Raw genomic sequence first — 20,963 nt, 5'->3', positions numbered from 1 at the left:
CTGTTGGAGGTGGCACATAGTGCAGCTGTTTCTCTGCTCTGATTCTCAATTCTGACCTATACCATGGTTCTCCCTGTGGCCATGTGAATGCCTCCTCCTGTGCTCCAGTTTCTCCCACATCCCAAAGTGAGTGGGAACAGTCAGAGTCAGTACCTGGGAAAGGACAGAAAGAGTTTGGAAGGAGTAACAGGCTTCAACAGCCTACAGAAAGTGGGAAGAGAGATAGTGAGTGCCTGTAAGAGAACAGAGTGTGCTAAGTATATACAGGCACCTTATGAGAAAGTTTGTGGGCCTCAGAGTAATAACACTAATCAGAAAGAGATATATGGCATCTAATTGGTGAGAATTAGTCCCAAGATGTTTAAAACCCTTTTAGTTTGAGTAAAGTCACTGGTTTAATTATTAGCATTCAAAACAGAAAAAGGTCACTAGCATAATACCATCCAAGTACAGTGGATTCTGATCAATTGGACCATTGGTTAATCAGGGCAGCTGCTTGTTTGGGACAACTCTTAAAGAATAAAAACTAGTCGAGAAAATTGTTGAGGTTCCCTTTGTTTATTTAAGGCACAATGCCACTTAATTGGGACAGGAGACTGTTGCCGAACAGGTTCTAACTAGTGTCAGTCGTGTGCACTTGTGTGGCCATTAGATATTACACTGTGCTTATAGTTTTTAGTGTCAGTTACATGTATTTGTGTTCAAGAAGCAGTGATTTTTGTCACTGATAGTCAGTGAGAGATAAGCAGTACGGCAATTCAGAACTGATTTGCTCACTGCAGTTTCCAGCATTCAGACTTGGAGATGCCAGAAATAGATGGGAGTGGATATCAAACGATTTCACTACTTCAGCAGGTTAGGCTCTTGATGCACCATCACTCAGAGACAGGAGGCGAACGATAGGCTTTTATTAGCTGCAAGAGACCACGATTAGTAGCAAGAGACTACCACACAACATCCTGGAGACTGAGGGAGGAGCAGTGCCTCCAACCGCCTTTATACAGGGGTCTGTGGGAGGAGCCACAGGAGCAGTCAGCAGGTGGGCATGTCCAGACAGGTATATATAGTTCACCACAGCTCTACAAAAAATTTGAAGGATCCAACAATTGTCTTGAATGTTAAAATAAAAATGAGGATTTGGAGAATGCAATCATTGATAGCATTATATGAAAGTAATCCATTATCTGCAGAAGTTGTTGGCGCTGATTTTGTTCATTACCTACACTAGATTAATTCTTCCATTGATAACTATTAGGAACTAATATACAATTTTATAGTACTGTACTACTATTGCTAGTGTTCTAATTTGTTTGTATTTCATTTAAATACATATTTTCTACTTAGTTTGTCTTTTTATACCTTTTTAAATATTTCCATGAGACTATGGTTAATTGGGGCAGCAGCTTAATTGGGCCAAAATGTACTGCTCCTGATGTATCCCAATTAACTGGAATCCACTGTATATGCAAGACAGGTTTGGGCCATTGTACAATGTAAATGCACAATGGAGAATATCCTGACTGGTTGCATGACATTCTGATATGGAAACCCCAATGCCCAAGAACAAAAAACCCTACAAAAAGTGGTGGATACAGCCCTGTCCACCTTTGAGCACATTGACAAGGAGCACCCCCACAAGAAGGCAACATTCTTCCTCAAGGACCTCCACCATCCAGACTATGTTCTCTTCTTAGTGCTGCCATCAGAAAGGAGGTACAGGAGCCTTGGGTCTCATACCAGCAGATTCAGGAACAGTTATTATCTTTGAACAATCACTCTTCTGAACCAGTGTGGATAGCCTCACTCACCTCAACATTGAACTGATTCCACAGCCTATTGACTCACTTTCAAGGACGCTGGAACTCATGTTCTCAGTATTATTTATTTATTTATTGTTTTCAGTTTGTATTTGCACGGATTGTCTTCTTTTGCACATTGGTTGTCAGTCTTTCTGTGTAGTTTTCCATTGATTTTATTATATTTAACTTGATACTTAGACAATAACGTTACTTTGAACTCTGGTAGAATGTGGGAAAAGAGGGACATTTGGAGCATCAAAATGGTTTCAGAAACTGTGTGCAAGCTTTATTCCACATGCTCCTTGACATCCCCTGGAGGATTTCTCCATGTTTATTCCATCAGCTTTCCCTTCCTGGGAGTGAACACATTGGAAAACTCATTCACCTTGGCTGTACTGCAGTCTTCTGTACTTAACATCTCATCCACTTCTAATCAACCCTTTACAGTCTTGCAAGGCGCCAGGATCTGAGTAGTGAATATAAAAAACATTTCTCCTTTCCTTTCCCCCTCCTTCTTATTTCTGTAGCTCTACATCAAAAATGGGTTTTCTACATCTAAAATGATAAAGCTTCAAGGAATGGTCATATAAGGAGTGAGAGCAAAGAAGTAAGGCCCATTTGAACCATACAAGCGCCAAATATTTTCTGCTTTTACTTAGAATGATCAGAAGCTGAAGCAATTTATTTCTGTTTCGAGAATGGAACTTTAATTCATCAACAGTTGTACTAGTATATGAGTGTTACAAATATCTAAAAGGCTCTGAAGCTCAGACTTCATTATTTCATTACTTCATTACTTCATTATACATTTAAAATTGCTATTTAATATTCTTGCTATGAATTTAACACATCATTATCACTTTTCACTTTGTATTTCTGAGGAGAATAAACGACCTGTGAGGTACTTGCATACTGTTAATACAAGACAATGTGGCTCACTGCTGAGTGTGTGCGTCTATATTGTTAAAAAAAATTTGTTGTATTTCTATATTATTAGTTGACAGAATGCTCTAGTGTCCAGAAATAATAGTCCAACTAAAATCAGTTTTTATTCAAAATTACAAAAAAGAAATGAGGAATATACATGCAGAAAACTATCAGTGTCCAATTATTGAAGATATATAAAAACCAATCAATTGGGAATGACACCTCTGGGGAAACAAAGAGCAGTAAGAGGAAAATTGAACCAATCAATCAGTCACAACTTAGGTTATAAAAAATGTAGAACTAACTAAAAATCTAGGATTATAGTACTGTACTCTCAAAAAGATGAATGCTGGAAGAATTAGAACTTTCAAGATTTAGAATGCTGAATTTTTGTTTGATATATCAGTATTACACAGGCTGGAAAATATAGTCAAAAGTGTAGATCAGTCAGGATCTAAATGAATGGCTGAGCAGGGTCAATGAACGGCAATACCCAATGTTGATGAAATTAATAACTAGTAAATAATGGAAGGACATTGTTTATTCAAGATAATGCTTGATATAAATGAAAAAATATTCTTTGTTTAGAAGGGTATTAACAGACAAAAGAATGGAAAATGTGACCAGACACTCTTAAACTTAAGGGGAAATTTTATGCTACTAATTAAAGTAACTGGAAATAACAATTATGGTTTACTTAGACTGTTGACTTATCTATGGGAATAATCCATCAAGAGAGTTTATTGGGGTTATTTTCTGCTCCTGGTTTAATTTACAATACACAGTTATCAGATGTACTGTGTATATTTTATTTTTATTGTATTTAGAGATATAGCACAGTCCTTCTGGCCCAACCGACCTATGTCAACTAGCTACACAAATATGACCAAATGGCATACTAACTCCTTCTTCTTTGGAATGTGGGGGGGGGGGGGGTTACTGGAGCAGCCAGAGGGAGCCTGCATGGCCATCAGGAAATCATACAAACTCCTTCAGAGAATGACGAGCTGAACTGCCACCGTGAAATGAGAACATCTCATGAACATTAATTCTTTTGACTGAAACATTTAAGTTTCCAAGTTTATATTCATCCAAGTTATTTTGTTCAATTTTATATTATATACAGTGCATTCTATTCTCTTTTTTCCAATTCCTGATGTCAAAACATATGGAAAGTGGCAACACTGAGTTGCACTTGTATTTAATCACTGACATCCCATAGTGTTACAGAGTGATGACCTGATGATTTAGGATCAGTCATAATTCATTTAGTAGTGTCCTCACTAAGTCAAAAGATGGGAGGTTGAAGTATACTTACTCAAAAATCATGGCTGAAGCCCTGAATTGGTAATAGTACTCAGATACCTCTGGTTGTCTACTAGACAAGATGCCAAACCAAGGTCCTGTTTATTCTCTCAGATGCATGTATAAGATTCCATGCCATTAATTTGAAGAACAACAGATAAATTGGCCTAGAGCAATATTTATCCATTAATAAATGTGATTCCAACATGGCCTGAGATGATGAAAGATACAGTAATTCATAAGATTGTTTTGAGGTTTGTGTGTAAAGCATGACAAACCAGTTGAATTACTTTGTCTGAGAAATTTGTTTCGGCGTTCCAGAATGTAATGTGTGAGGAGTAGGATGTATTTGGAATGCCATCATCCATAACGCAATGTTCATTTGGAGCATGTGCAGCTGACATTGGGCCATATTTCCTGCTTTAAAATCATCTTGGTCCTTCACAGTTTTCATAACACTCCATTCATTTTAACTGTACTATTTAAAACGCTAATTATCCTCTTGAAATTTACCCCTCTGGCCTTTTAAATCAAGGAAATGATTGTAGACTTCAGGAGAGGGAGATCAGAGATCCGTGAGCCAGTAATCATCAGAGGATCAGAGGTGGAGAGGGTCAGTAACTTTAAATTCTTGGGTGTCACTATTTCAGAGGAGCTGTCCTGGATCTATCATATAATATAATTACAAAAAAACACATCAGCGCCTCTACTTCCTCAAAAGTTTGTGGAGATCTGGCATGTCATCAAAAACTATGGCAAACTTCTATAGATGTGTGATGGAAAGTGTGCTGCATTACGGCCTGGTATAGGAACGCCAATGCCTTTGAGTGGAAAATCATACAAAAAGTGGATTTGGCTCAGTACATCACCGGCAAAACCCTCCCAACCATTGAGCACATCTATATGGAACTTTGCCATAGGAAAGCAGCATCCATTATCAAAGATCCTCAGCATCCAGGCCATGCTTTTTTCCTTTGCTGCTGCCATCAGATAGAATGTACAAGAGCCTCCGGACTCGCACCAGCAGGTTCAAGAACAGTTACTTCCCCTCAACCGTCAGGCTCCTGAACAAAAGAGGATAACTACACTCATTCTATTTCTGGTGTTCCCACAACCGATGGTCTCACCTTAAGGACTCTTTATCTTGTTATTCCATGTTTATTATGTATTGCTGTTTATTTTTATCATTTGCAGAGTTTTTTGTCCATTGATCCTGCTTACAGTGACTGTACTATAGATTTGCTAAGTATGCCCGCAGTAAATGATGGTTGTATGTGGTGATATATATGTACTCTAATAATAAGTTCTACTTTGAACTCTTATAATGAGTTTAATACTCAATAGGGACTCAATTTGTAGCAGATTCCTATTAGAGCTACTTGGGTGACATACTATGTCTGTTCTCTAGCAGCTACATATTTGCCATAAGTGTTTTTCTTTTGATATTTCTAGATATGCTGTGTGATCTTAGAGGCAGGGCAGTCACGCTTTACAAAGGTAAAATGGCATATTCATCGATCCTATTCCTCGTGTGCAAAGGAAACCATGCTCCTAACTCCAAAAAGAAACAAAGTATCTGGAAGCTAAGATTTTCTAACATTTCCTACCTTGTAAACTACTGAACAGACCTTTGTCTCTAGTCTCTGAACTGTATTACCCATAGTCATCAAGGTCAGTGGAGGATCTGAACTTCCTAGTCTTCATCAAACATAGGAATGAGGAGCAGCAGAAGGTCACTACGCCACTGAAGCTTTTTAATAAGATCTTGGCTGATCTCACTGTAACTTCAATCCTGTTTTCCTCTCTTCCCACAAATTATGTTCTGCATTACAAACTGGGATATATAGTAAGGAACAGTTACTTTCTGTCTGATCAATAACTGCAGGTCAGAGGACTGAACAGCATATATATAAAAAATCAGAAGAGTAAAGTATTTGAAAGGAAGGAAAAAATAGAGTGTGACTAATCAGCTCGGTCCAAAACAGTTTTAAAACTTCTTTTGTTAAAATGTCCTGATGCATGATTTTGACCCAAAATGTTGAAAATTCTTTCCAACCCACAGATGCTGCTCAACCTGCTGAGTTCCTCCAGCATATCATTGGTTGCTCTAGGTTCCAGTATCTTTCATCTCTTAAGTATTTGTTCAATTATCATAATAGTTATTAACACACATTTGTCAAAGTGAAAACTTATATGTATCCTTGCTAAATCAGCTGTACTTTGCTTTTCAATAAGTTCACTTTTACAACTGTTAACATACATCTCTTGGATTTATTTACTCTCTTTACAGTGCATGAATATTTTCATGCCAGCAGAATAAATTTACATATATTTGCCTTACTACTCTCTTGTGAATAGCAGAACAACTTATTTCCTGGGGATGAGGTGTTACAAAAAGATCTCTTGTTAAATAATGATCTTGCTTAAATCTATCTTGACCAATGACATACGGTTGATGCCACAGTTTGAATTCCTGTCCATAATTATTTAACAAGTTCCACTTGAAAGAAAACCAGCTCTGCAACAATGTTAAAACTATGTCAAAGATGTTGCTTCCTTCCCTTAAAGGGAGTTCTCTACCTTAAGCAGCAAATCATTTCCGGTTAATATGAGGTTATGAAAAGCAAAACAGATAGCTTTATCATCAGGAGCTGTGCTTGTAGGAATTTGTTCATGTGCCCAGATGAATCGTTAAGTAAAACTAATTGGTTTCATTAGAGATTGTTATTAAGAAGTCCTGCGATTAAAGCCTAAATAACTAGTTATATCGGTGCTGGCCTAGGCAAAAAGGTTTAAGTCATGATAGAATCAGCAATTATGTTAATTAAAAATCAGGCACTGTGACCCAAGGATTCTACTAACTGAGGGACACTTGAGCTATGAGATGATGTGATCTTCCTTAAACCAATGAATGTTCAAGGAAGCCTTGCACACTATAACACAGACTGTTGTACAGCATTCGTCACCAGTTCAAAGAATGGAGATTTTGATCCACTACACACTGCCAGACATCTCTGAAGTCTGCTTTTCAACAGTCTACTCCATTGCAGTTACAGACAGATACCTTATTAGAGGAGCCTGCCAGTCCACTGAGCCACAAAGACTATGTCTGGCCTGTGCCTGCGCCTCAAAGAAAAAAGGAATGTGCTCCATAGCGCCAGCCAGGAAGAACTTGCTTGTGGCTTTTTCGTGGGTTCATTTTTCATTATGTGGATATTCCTAGCAAAATCAGCATTTATTGCCTGTTTATTTGCAGATAACTGTGAAAGGTAAATATTCCTTCCTTGATGCAGTTGAACTTCTAGAACAATTTACTTTTGCATTTCATCCTCTATTCCTTGAGATCCATTCGCCCTTTTAATGGTTTTCTGTTCATTTGGTCCACTTTGTAATATTTTTCTTAGGAATTTCTATAATTGTTCTTTCAACCTTCCGTGTGCCAGAAGCAGATATGTGTGCTGAGTGAAGGGATTAATTTTGAATTCCCCTGTGTGGATCACTTGCCAAGTATTAGAGGTGTCCTTAGACAATAATGGGTGCTACAGTAATGTGTCTAATCTAATAAATCTAGTTATTTTTCTTCTCTCATTGCCTTTGGCCAAGGATATAATTAAGTGTAAATACAAAGCAATGTCAGTGATTAGTTTTTGGGGTATTTGATATTAATAAGTATCAAACGTAAATTTAAACATCTCTTGTATTCCAGTACTATTTCAATTTAAAATAAGAGTTATGAAATGACCATCTTATGAAGGTACTGGGCATGTATTATTTTTACACTGTTAAAATAATAAATGAAAATAAAAAAACATGAATATTATACCTGGAAATGAAATAACTATGTGGGCTTAAAATGACAAATAACTATAGAGTACTAAAATTCAAAACTTTTGAAAATCTTTGAAATGTATTTTTCAGAGCTCTATTTGACTATGACAGAACCAAGGACAGTGGTCTTCCAAGTCAAGGTCTTAGCTTCAAATATGGAGAGATTTTGCATGTTATCAACGCTTCTGATGATGAATGGTGGCAAGCACGAAGAGTAACACCAGAAGGAGACAGTGAAGAGATGGGTGTCATACCAAGCAAAAAAAGGTCAATAAATCAAATACCTTATCACCTATTTGCTGAGCAACAGAGTTTGAGTGTTTTGAAATAAATGTTATCTCATTTTATTTCCTATACCCTACCCATTGATGGTGAAGATTTGCGGTAGGTTCACATAAAAAAGGGGCTCATGCATTGATTGAACTTTAATTGAATGACAGTGCAGACGACAATAATCTACATCTAGTCTCATTATTCAGAAATAATGCTTTAAAAATTACAGGCCCAGCAGAAATAGTTAAATTTTCCCCCCCAAAAAATTATTTTTTTCCCTACATTTTATGTAAAAAGAAGTTTATAAAACAATGTAACAATAATGGCTTATCAAAGTTTGGCTGAGCACTTGCATCAATATACAATTTCAACATGCATGTGGGTAAAAATAAATCTTAATATGCACCATTTATCAATTTTTATTTCCTGATACAATTGAATATCAGCTTGTCATTTCACCAGAGAGAAATGTGTTAACCATTATTACCACGGTTTCTCATGGGCATCAGAAACTATTGTATTCCAAATGTGTTGCTGCCAAGACACACTCCATTTGGAGCATTGCAGAGAAACTGGACCTCTTGTCACAGTAGTGATAACCGCTGGCCACTTCAGTAATTGGTCTTTTGAACACAGCACTAAAGGGTACTCTTTCAGGTAGGTTATTTACTTAGCTTCCTCCTTTGAGCTCCACATTGTACTCGTCACCCACCTAATCCCAATCTACCAGCATGCAATCCTCTGAAATGAAGATCCCTACTTCTCCAATTGCTCCCAGTCCACACCCACACCACAACCATCCAAATCTCTACCAGCAACTTTTTACTCTACACTGTCCCAAGAACTGACAATATCCCAATTTCCACCAACTATATTGATCCATACGTTCTAAACCATTTGCTCCCCACAGACCAACCCCTGCTGAGCCTGTGGCTGTAGGCTATCCTAGCACAACCTCCAAAAACGTAACATCTTTTTATGACAAAATTGTGTAAATTGACACTCTCTTACTCTGTCTATCTATTGCACCCTTGAGAGAAACAGGAATTAGGACATAAAGTATATCATAGTACAGGCCCTTTGGCCCATGATGTTGTGCCAACCTTTCAACCTACTCCAAGCTCTATCTCATTATTTGGTCCATGTCCCTATCTAAGAGTCTCTTAAATGTCTTTAATCTACCTGCTTCTACTACCAACCCCCAGCAGTACATTCTGCTGCTCTACCATTTTCCTTGTATTTTCTTCCAAGCACCTTAAAGTTATGCCCCCTTATATTAGCCATAATTTTCTGAATATCCGAACAATGTTCTTTCCTTATGTATACATTTGAACTCGATGAACATCAATACCAACATTCAATTTCACAACTCGCACTGTGATTCTTGAACTCTGAATGGAGTTTGCAAACTGTGGTACAAAAAGTCCTTGTACAGTTAGAGTTTATGCTTTGGCAATGTTTTGAACATGTGGTTATGTACAGAAACAAAAAGTAATGTATTTATTGATAGAGGGTCTAGTTCATCACAACAACTTGTCTTTCAGAATAATAAAGTGGAAATTGATGTGAATAACATGGAAGGTGCACATATTACATGAATAAGTTTCAGTTTGAGGATGAAAACCTAACAAGTACAGATCTGTACATTTTGCCTGATTTTTCTTTCCCTAGTAAAAGCCAGTTGATCAATCATGCAACAGAGTAACCATTAATAATTGCTATCCCCATCCATCTGAATACCAAAGATTTCACTAAGTTCCTATGACCAAGCATAAACCAGCTAGTTTGAAACTTTTTACTTTCAGTGAACTTCTGCCTCAATGTCTTCTTCATCATGAAGTCTGATTACATTTCTGCAATGAACCATCTTTGCTTGTACCTTGGCCCATTTGTAGCTGAAAGCCGTGTCCTTAATTTTGCTACTTCTGCAATTGCCTGTTCTAGGTCATCCATCCATTTACGATTCTCCATTAACTTGAGAATCCACAACTCTATCATGACATTTTGCCTCTTTATTTCCATAATTTCCCACCTGACAACCTTACTAGAACAGTACTATTGTGGATCACCAACTTCCTATGCCCACCATTATCATCAGTAAAATAACTGCCAGGGCCTGAAACTCTTGCTCTCTATCATTAAACCTCTGACTTTGTCTGCTACCATAATCTTTATTCAAGTATATTGCAAATACCTGAATTCCAAAGGTGAGGCGAGAGTTTCGGTCCTCAATATCAAAGAAGCATTGGACCAATTAAGCATGCGAGGAGCTCTGGTAAAAATGAAATCAATGGGCATCAAGAGCAAAGCACTCCAAAGGTTGTGCAAGGAAGATGTTTGTACTTGTTGGAGGTCAATCATCTCACTTCTAGAACATCATTGTTGGAGTTCCTCAGGCCTCCATCTTGGTTCTTCTTAAGTTCCCCCTCCCCACTTTTTATGGCATGATACAGAGGTGAGAATGTTTGCTGATGACACACACTGGGGCAAAGCAGCCTTCTTCATCCCCCCCAACTACCACCACAACTTAATTGGCACTCTATCCACCAGACCAAATATTTATTCTCTGCACCACCAATGCTCAGCAGCTGCAGTTATTCACAGAGGCTACCCCAAATATACCTCTCAAATCTACAGCCTCCACTGCCAAGATGGACAAGGGCAGCAGATATGTGGGAAAACCACCACCTGCAAGATTCCCTCTAATCTCACATCATCCTGATTTAGAAATATGCAATAGTTCCTTCACTGTGGAGGAGGGGCTGGGTTCCACGGTGTGTTGAGCTGTGACTACAATTCTCTGCAGTTTCTTGTGGTAATGGGCAGAGCAGTTGTCATTCCAAGCTGTGTTGAATCAGAAAGGATGCTTTCTGTGGTGCGTCAATAAAAATTGATGAAGGTCCACAGGGACATACCAAATTTTTTTAGCCTTCTGAAGAAGTAGAGGCAATAATGAGCTTTCTTGGCTATGGCATTAACATGGTTCGATGTAACTACTTACTGAATAACTTTGTAGAGGTACCTTCATTGGAATACCAGTGGTCCCTGAAAATGGCTTACAATTACCTTCTCAATCAATTACCAATGAGCTCCAAATTCAAGGCTCAGACCCCAAATAAAGAATAAATACAGCAAGAGTATATCAAACAAACGGTAAATTGGTACTCACAGATCCATATCCTGTCCTGTGTACTTGGTTAAAGTGTTTGTTTTTAATTTATCCTTCTTAAGTGAAATCTTCCCAGTCACTATATTACACTGAACTATATCACCAGGCTCTGAGACCTGAGACTTAACACCTCCCTTTGCAACTAGATCCTCAACTTTCTGGCCATTAGATCGCAAGCAGTAACTATATGCAGTGTCCGCCATAATTATCCTGAACACTAGTGTTCCACAAGGCTGCATCTACAGCCCACTGCTCTACTTTTTGTGTACTCATAACTGCATGCCCAGATTCTGCTTTAACTCAATCTACAAGTGTGCAGATGATACCACCATAACAGGTCATATCTCAAATAATGATGAGCTGGCATACAAGAAGAAGATAGTTTCATGACATAACTTTTCCCTCAATGTTGGCAAAACAAAAGAGATGGTCAATAACTTCAGGAAGATGAGTGATGAATATGCTGAAGTCTTCATCAGGGCTGAAAACGTTAAGTTTCTAGGAATGAACTTCACCAATCACATAGATGCCATGGCTAAGAAAGCTCATCCATGCCTTTGCTTCCACAGGAAGCTTTAAAAAATTGGTATGTCCCTGTCAACCCCCAATAATTGTTATTGATGCTCCATAGAAGGCATACTTTCTGATGCATCACAGCTTGGTATGACTACTGCTCTACCGTTACCACAAGAAACTAGAGAATTGTGAAGATAGCTCAGCACATCACAGAGACTAGCCTCCACTCTATGGACTCTGCCTATACTTCTCACTGCCTTAATAAAACAGCCAGCATAATCCAAGACCCCACCCATGTGGGCATTCTCTCTTCTCCCTCCTCCTCATCCTACAGGGCTGATGGACCACCAAGCTCAAGGACAGCTTTACTCACAGTTATAAGACTATTGAATGATTTCCTAATTTGATAGATGGACTCCTGACCTCTACCTCATTATGATATTGCAATTTATTGTCTATCAGCACTGCACTTTCTCTGTAGCTGTTGCACTTTATTGCATTCTGTTGTTGCTTGACTGTGTACAACCTCAAACCATTCTGTAATGATTTGATCTGTGTAGACAGTTTGCAAGGCAAGCTTTTCACTGTACCTTGACACGTGTGAAAATAATAAACCAATTACAATTCCAATGTTCAGAGGCATATTCCTATATATATTGCAATTAAACATTGTTCACATATATGAGAAGCAATTTAAATGTTCTGAATCTGAGATTAATAAAGTAGTAATACATCAAAAGTGCATAATAAAACCATTATGTTACCAATTCAAGCCAGTGATTTATGCCCAAGATCTGGTTTTTGACACAAAAGGATCTTTAGAAGTCTTTTCGCATTCAGCAACAAAGGTGGATGTATGAGTTAGGATTCTGCACAAAAAAAATCCTGTGGCTTGTGGAACTGTGAATGATGTCATTTTTAATAACAGCATGGCTGAGTAGAGAGTAGTTAATTGTTCAGAAATATGCACATTAGGTCATTGCATTGCTGAACAGATTATATAATAAATATCCATGAACAAGGTGGAACATGGTTCTTATCACTCTCAATCTGTAATGATGCTTGTTCTTTGATCTTTGATTGACAGGACAACTTTCTTGTTAGTTTGTTAATGACAAGATCTGATATCTTCAGTGCTTTTTTTTATTTTCCCCTCCTCTTTTGATTTCTTCTACCCCCCACTCTGACCTCTTATCTCTTCTCCTTGCCTGCTTATCACCTCCCTCTTGTGCACCTCTTTCATCCCTTTCACTGATGGCCTACTTTCCTCTCATATTAGGTTCATTCTTCTCCAGCCCTTTACCTTCCCCACCCACCTGGCTTCACCTATCACCTTCAAGCTTGTCCTCCTTCTCTTCCCTCCACCTTTTTATTCTGGCATCTTCCCTCTTCCTTTCCAGTCCTGAAGAAGGGTTTTGGCCTGAAATGTCAACCTTTTATTCATTTCCACAGATGCTGCCTGACCAGTTGAGTTCCTCCAACATTTTGTGTTTGTTGTTCTGGATGTGCAGCATCTGCAGGTTCCTTTCTGTTTATCTTCAAAGGTTACTGATTCTACTCATCTTGCTCTTTGAAAGTGGCAAGCAATTAGTGCTCAGCTCCTTCCCTGGAGCACTGCATATATTTCATTCTTATGTATGCTTTCAATTCTTTTGAAATTTTTCTTTCTCAAATCATTTCTTTCTCAAAAATTGTTGTTCCATATTTCATCCTGACACTTTCATGAAATAACCCAGGACAGTTTACGTTGACCATGCCTTTTGTCAGTAACAGTAGTAGCATGACTCATAGTTCTTCACATTTTTGTTCTTCCAGCTAAAGGATTCAATGATGAGAAGGATTCACCAATTCTAGATTTTTGGATAAAATATTCATTATTTCTGATCTTTGAAATTTCCCCAGAGGATCATTATCTTTAGGAAGGTCAAGTGCTCAGAACATTCTAAATAGAGTTTTATAAATGATTAAAGTATTTTCTTTGATCATAATAAAATTTACTTGAAATGCCTGGCAGTAGTTGATTAGCCTTTTATGTAACTTCAAACTGACTGGATGTTCTCCAGTGAGTAATCAACAGTCATATCAACACAATTAATTATCACCAATATTTTGTGCCAGATGCAAATCTAGTGTTGAACAGTATAAGCATGTGAAATCAGTGAGGTAGCAGACAATCTTTGACATAGAGTCATAGTGTTAATGTCATACAACGTGGAAGCAGGCCATTTGGCTCTCTTCATCCATCGCCAACCCATTGATAGGAATCCCATCTTCCAGTACTAAGCCTTCAATGCATAAACAATTCAAGTATTTGTCTAGATACCTCCTAAATACGCTTAACAACCCTATATCTCCACTAATCTATCTGGCAGCATTAATCTAACTCTGGATAAAAATGGCCTCTCTAAGATCTCTAATTCTCCTCAACTACTCTAACCCTAGCCCTACTTTTTTCAGCTCCAATAAAGGGAAAAGCTTTCTAGCCTATTTATACCCCTCATAATTTTATTTACTCAGCTACTTCCTTTCTCAACTACTTCCACTCCAGCGAAAACTGACCTAGCCTTCCTCTCCATAAATGAACTGCTCCATCCTACGCAATATCTTACTGATTCTCCTCTGATTCCTCCCCAGCATTATAACATCTACAGGACTACAGTGTGGGGCTGACAAAATATCTGAGTAGTATCATTTTCATCCACAGAGTGGTGCATTCCTGGAACGTGTTGGCAGAAATACTAGCAGAAGTAAAGTTGCTAAGAGTATTAAGAGATGTCAAGTAAAGGTGCAGCCTATTTAGAAAATATGATCAGCAGGAGAGAGAATTGGGAAAAGGAAAGACTATCAATAACCCTTTTATCGTATCTTACAGTCAAAGAGGTCATTCCTTCTACTTAAAGCTCCAAAAACTTCTCTTTCCTGCAAATGTTAAGGCTTTTCTTGAACATCTTTCAGTTATCTCATTAAAAACAACAGAAGCCTGCCAACAGTCCAAATAAATTTAATATCCTGGATCCAAAATAACATCAAAAACAGGAGAGAACTGTTTTAAGCTGAGAGGTAGAAGTTTTAAAAGGGATCTGAGGAATATTTTTATGGAGAGAATGGTTTAAGTGTATTGTCATAAGCATATATACCCAGGGTATACTGTAAATGCCATTAAAGATAGCTTTTTGCAGCAGCAGATACTTTGCAAACATGACATGTAAATGAACATAGACTTAACATAAGTGATACATAACAACAAAATATGTGATATTAGGGCAAGTTGTAAGATGAAAGAAATATAGTCTAAGGTAGTGTTAGGGTTTTGTAGATTATTTCACCTTGATAGCCATAGGGTTGATGTCTGAAATGTGTTGCCAGAGGAAATAATGGACTCAGATACAATTACTACATTTAAGAGGCATTAGACATGTCAATAGACAATGCATAGAAGGATACAGTCCTGATGTGGGAAAGCAGGATTAGCAAAGAGAGAAAAAGTGTAAGCCTAGATGTGGTGGGCTGGCAGGGCCCATTTCTAAGCTGTACAATTCTATGACTATTTGTTTACTTCATGCAGCTGCCATTTCAGATAATGTAAATTAAACTTAGTGAATGCTTTATGAGTATCAGAATTTGAGATTATCCATCTATATTCACCTGAAGTCTAACTATAGAAATAAATAGTCATTTTGCTACCATTCTTCTATTAATTAATTAACTCTCAGTTTCAGGGTAGCGAATTATTATATAAATGTATATCCGAATCATTAATTGGGATTAATGATAGGGACATACAGATGATATCCACAGACTTTTCCTTACTTGTACATAATTCTAAATACTTGCTGTGCAGTTTGAGTACATGGGACATGTAGAACAATGACAGAACAGGGTTTAAACAAAGTCTTGCTAAAAATTATTGTATATTAAATCCTTTGTTATATCTTTCAAAAAAGCACTCAGCTCATCCTTGAACAAGATCAAAAATTATATCTATTTTCTTCAAGAGTAGCAAACAAAATCAACAATCAAATTATTCACTATGTCTCTTCCTAAAGATAATGTTGCTTTGGAGAAATCCCAGTATCTTACCAAGTTTGCTCTTTTTTCCATGCTTGGAATACTGACTTTTAAAATGACTCTTCTATAGAGTATTGGATCAGATTGTCCTAAACGTGACCCATATTCCTCTTTTACCATCTGTGATTGCTGATTACTTACATTTATTTTTCTGATGTGACTGGCTGAATGAGCTGACCTTCCTCAACTCATGAGGCACCCATTGAGGTTGTGCAGGATAAAAATAGCCAAGAGTTTTCAAGTAGGTACCATAACCTGAAACTTGCCCCAGAAGTGCACTAACAATCTTTGACAGTTCACTGGCTATCAAAAGCTTCTAACGACTTTATGATGGCTTCAATATAAATGCTTAAAATTAATCAGTTCTATTAAGGATTGATTAAGAAGAACGTTGAGTTTTTTTTTTATTTTAGACATACTGCGGAGTAACAGGCCCTTCCGGTCCAATTAGCCTGTGTCACTCAATTGCACCCATGTGGCCAGTTAACCTACTAATTTGTATGTCTTTTGGAATGAGTCAGGAAACTGCAGCACCCAGAGGTAACCCATGCGGTCACAGGGAAAACGTGCAAGCTGTGCCAGGAACAATTTGGCCTTTCAGTTTCTATTGCAATCCAAGTGTTCAATTAAATGTTCTTATTGAAGTTGCCTGGATATTTATATCATTCTATACCAAAGCAATCATGCTTACTTTCGATAGTTATTTTTCATCTCTGTGAAGTTACATATCCATTCTGAGATAGAAAATGGTTGAGCTCATGAAAAATTTAGCAATGGTTTTAAAATGAAGTTTGACTCATTGTGTATACTGTTATTGCATCTTTAAAATGCTAAATGATGGGTTAGAGTGTTAAATATCATTTGGCAGATGATGTAAGAGTGTAAATTAATTTTTTTAAATATGTAAGAATTGTAACAATCAAGCTACATATTGCATTTGCTGTAAAAGTAATTTCAAAAATGTTATTATATTCTGATTCATCTTTGTGTATCTACAGAGTTGATAGGAAAGAACGATCTAGACTTAAAACCGTGAAATTCAATGCCAACCCTGGAGTGATTGATTCCAAAGCGGTAGGTGAAAATAATAATGATGTGTGGAGTATCCTTTTCTTGTGTGCAAAATGAAAAAGTTCCTGAAGCTCATATTATAAACAAATGCGATATGCTTAGAGAAGAGACATTTGGTTTTGGTAGGGTTGAAAGATCTAAAGAACTACTGTAACATGCATTTGTTTTATCTTTATGGTTATCACAATTTATGTTCTGAATTGAGTTCACACAGTGTAAACAAAAAATATGCATAAATGGCTTTTTATCTTTGTCTGCTTAGAATGCTGTGCGCATACACATATTTACTGTTCCATGCATTATCAAACCACTTTACAAAGCAAATAATATTAACATTCATAAACATGCAAAATTTGATTTTTATTATATTTCAACTGTGAAGACACAATGCTTACAAGTATATTGTGTGAGGAGTATGGTACTTAAGATTCCACAAATGATCCTTGTCAAGGACGACTGGAAGAGTAAAAGTTTTACAAGAGTCTTTGATGAAGATATTCTATCTGGCAACTTTGAGTAACTTTGTGGGTGATTAGATTATGTTGATCGATTGTAAGTCTATGTATGACAGATATGCTCAAAACTCCTGTTCTGCAAATGCTATAGAGTATTTCAGAAGTTGGGTTTTGTGATGAGGTGTGGTTCATCACAATCTGTCGAATTAGCATTAATTAATTGTAGTTAATTATTGAAAATTAGCAAACTATAAATTTGTACTTGAAAACCCCCTTAGCCACAGATGGGGTGCCGAAGGACTGGAGGATAGCTAATGTTGTTCCGTTGTTTAAGAAATGCCTTCAGAATGAGCCACAAATTACAGGTCGCAGAACCTGACGTTAGTAGTTGGTAAGTTATTGGAAGCTATTCTAAGGAACTGAATATATAAGTATTTGCATAGACAGGGATTGATTAAGGACAGTGAACAAGATTTTGTGTGTTGTAGATCATGTCTAACCAACCTTACAGAGTTTGCTGAGGAAAATTGATGAAGGAAAGGCAATGAATATTGTCTACATAGTCTTTAGGAAAGCCTTTGACAAGATCCCACAGCAGGTTCATCAAGAAGGTCCATTCATTTGTTATCAGTGATGAGATAGTAAATTGTAATAGACACTGGCTTCATGTGAGAAGTCAGAGGCTGAAAAGAGATCATTGCCTCTCTAATTGGAGGCCTATGTGCCGCAGAGATCAGTGTGGATTTGGATGTTATTTGTCTTCTATATCAACACTCTAGATAACAATATTGTAAAGTGGATCAGCACATATGTGGATGACAACAAAATTGGGGGTGTAGTGGACAAATGAAGCTTGCAGCGGGATCTGGACCAGCTGGAAAAATGGGCTGAAAAGTGGCAGATGGAATTTAATGCAAACAAGTGTGAGGTGCTGCACTTTAAGAGGACCAACCAGGGTAGGTCGTACACAGTGAATGGTAGTAAACTGAGAACAGGAGAATGGAGATATCTGCAAATACAAATCCATAATTCCTTGAAAATAGAGTCACAGGTAGATAAAGAAAGTTTTTGACATATTGGCCTTCATAAATCAAAGTAGTGAGTACAGGAGTTGGGATGTTAAGCTGAAGTTGAATATGATGTTGGTGAAGCCTAATTTTGGAGTTTTGTGAACAGTTCTGGTCACCTACCTATAGGAAATATATCAATCAGTTTGAAAGAATACAGAGAAAATTTACAAGTATTTTGCCAGGATTTGAGGACTTCAGTTAGAGGGAAAGGTTAAATAGATTAGGCCTTTAATCCCTAGAGGGTATGAGAAATAAGGGCGATCTTATTGAGGTGCACAAAATTATGAGGGATATAGATAGGGTAATTACAAGCAGGCTTTTTCCACTGAGGTTGGGTAAGACAAGAACTACAGGTCATAGGTTAAGGGTGAAAAGTGAAATGTTTAAGGGGAACTTGAGGGGAAACTTCTTCACTAAGGGTGGTGTGGGTGTGGAATGAGCTGCCAACAGAAGCGATGTTTGTGGGTTTGATTTCAGCATTTAAGAGAAATTTTAAAAAGTGCATGAATGGGAGGGGATACAGGTACAGGTCAATAGGACTAAGCAAAATACTAGTTCAGCACAGACTAGATGGGCCAAAGGGCCTGTTTCTGCGCTGTAGTGTTCTATGACTCTGTGTATTAATTTTCATGAGATGAAAGTTAAATGCTGTTTTAAAAAGTACCCAATTGCCTCTCAATCGTTTAAATCTTATTTACTGAGGCCACCAGTTTCACGGGGCAATGCCAGCATCAAACCATTCTGATGGAAGTAATTTTTTTTAAAAATATGCATCTAGGATTTATCGAGTGATGGACACCATTGCACTTCTTACCATGCTCCAATCCTAATCAGAGCCCATGAGGATTCCCCAGTGTTAGACAAGAAATTTACAATCAGATCTTGGTTTGACAAAGGATCAAAGACCTGTTATTTTCAGAGGGGATTGTGAGCCTGTTGATTAGGAGGCAAAGAGGAAGTTATTACCTTTTTCTTAAATTATTTTATTTTAGTTCAATTTTTTTAAGTATTTAAAATTAGTTCAAGTGTTTAAATTCACTATTTAAGTTTTAGAAAGATAATAAATTTTACATTTTATTCATGTTTAAATGTCTCAAAATGCTAGAGGCATTCAAAAAGCTTCAAGTAAGTTTCTGTTTTGACATGAGACATAGTTCTACCTCCATCTTAGTCTTCTGTCAAAAACTTTTCTATCCAAATTAAGGGTGCAGTGTGTCAATGAGATCAACCCTTCACATTCAGACCAACTAAGAGTAGCTGGACAGGATTCCTGATAGCGACCTCAGACAGTACAATTGCAGGAGGATCTAGCCTTCTAAGTATTGCATAACATGCAAAGCTATTGCATGTTATGAAATTTAGTGTCACTAGTTGCTCCCTCAAAACATTTACTTATTTTGAGGAAGCAACTAAAAATATATTATTTTAGAAAGTTTAGAAACTTATTACATTATGCCCTTTAAGGCAGGAGTTCCCACCCTGAGGTGCCCTGACCCCTCGTTAATGGTAGGAGTCTTTGGCATAAAAATGGTTGGGAAACAGGATGCATTTGATATTCTTTCCATTAACATTTGTTTATTAATTATCCCTTTTTGTTAAACACTTAACATTTGACTTTCTCTAGCTGTTGCAAGAAGATGTAAGCTGCATTCATCTGCATTGGTATAAAAGTCTAAGACTTAGTCAAACTCGGGAACAATTTGTTGTAGGATATTTCAAACATAAGTGCAGACAGTTTTCCTTAAACACTAACAAGATTTTGAAATTGACTAGAGGAAAAGTTTGGAAAGTAAATATTTCACATCAGTGTCTTTCCAATCAATATTTATAATAATGTTCCCCAAATCAATTGCAGACAAATTGTTTACTTCTTAGTTCTACCTGGCCTAGTATAATTGAATCAATTACTATTAAATGAAGTGTTCTGCATTTAAAAGTACATATTTTTCCTCACTAGCTTTTCTTGCTGGTTTTTAGATTTCTACACTGTTCCTGAAGGTGTTGACTGAGAACTTCTACCTCAGATGAAAACACATACCAAAATAGGAACAATGTTGGCAACAATGCTAATTTTCACTCTGGGGATTAGGAGTGTAATGCTCATGTGCCTGGTATGCAAGGCATTGTTGATATAAAGACCATGATTCCCATCCACCAAGCAGTTAGTGTGCTAACATAGATTAAACATGTGTTATTTCAAGAGTCTTGTGCAAAATGTAAAGACAATCAGCAATGATCCACCATGGCTGAGCTCTTAAAGTGATAATATTCAACCGGAACCACTGATGAAAATAGTGGGGAAACTTTTGGTGACCTTATATTAATGATTCCACAATGGACTTGGGAATTGGTACATTGTCCATTGTTGAGGCAGACTCAGAGAAAGGTTGAAGCCTCTGTGAACCAGCATGAAAGGTGGTGAAAGGATTCTCTCATGAAAAGCTAAAAATGTGTATTGATGATTCCACTGTAACTTCATTGG

At 37.3% G+C, this 20,963-nt stretch overlaps 1 protein-coding gene across 3 annotated transcripts in view; it reads left to right on the top strand.

The window, feature by feature from the left end:
• Positions 1 to 20,963, top strand: part of dlg2 (discs, large homolog 2 (Drosophila)) — a 787,731-nt gene that overhangs the window by 711,629 nt on the left and 55,139 nt on the right. For all 3 annotated transcript variants that reach the window (XM_059964524.1, XM_059964523.1, XM_059964526.1), the window contains 2 exons: positions 7,950 to 8,126; positions 16,884 to 16,959. In XM_059964524.1, the coding sequence (XP_059820507.1) occupies positions 7,950 to 8,126; positions 16,884 to 16,959 (253 nt within the window). The remainder of the gene's footprint in view (positions 1 to 7,949; positions 8,127 to 16,883; positions 16,960 to 20,963) is intronic.

Source organism: Hypanus sabinus, chromosome 3 (genome assembly GCF_030144855.1).
Source record: "Hypanus sabinus isolate sHypSab1 chromosome 3, sHypSab1.hap1, whole genome shotgun sequence".
In the NCBI taxonomy this organism is placed as follows: domain Eukaryota; kingdom Metazoa; phylum Chordata; class Chondrichthyes; order Myliobatiformes; family Dasyatidae; genus Hypanus; species Hypanus sabinus.
The sequence above is the reverse complement of the archived record's forward strand: the minus strand, read 5'-3'. Positions and strand labels throughout refer to the sequence as shown.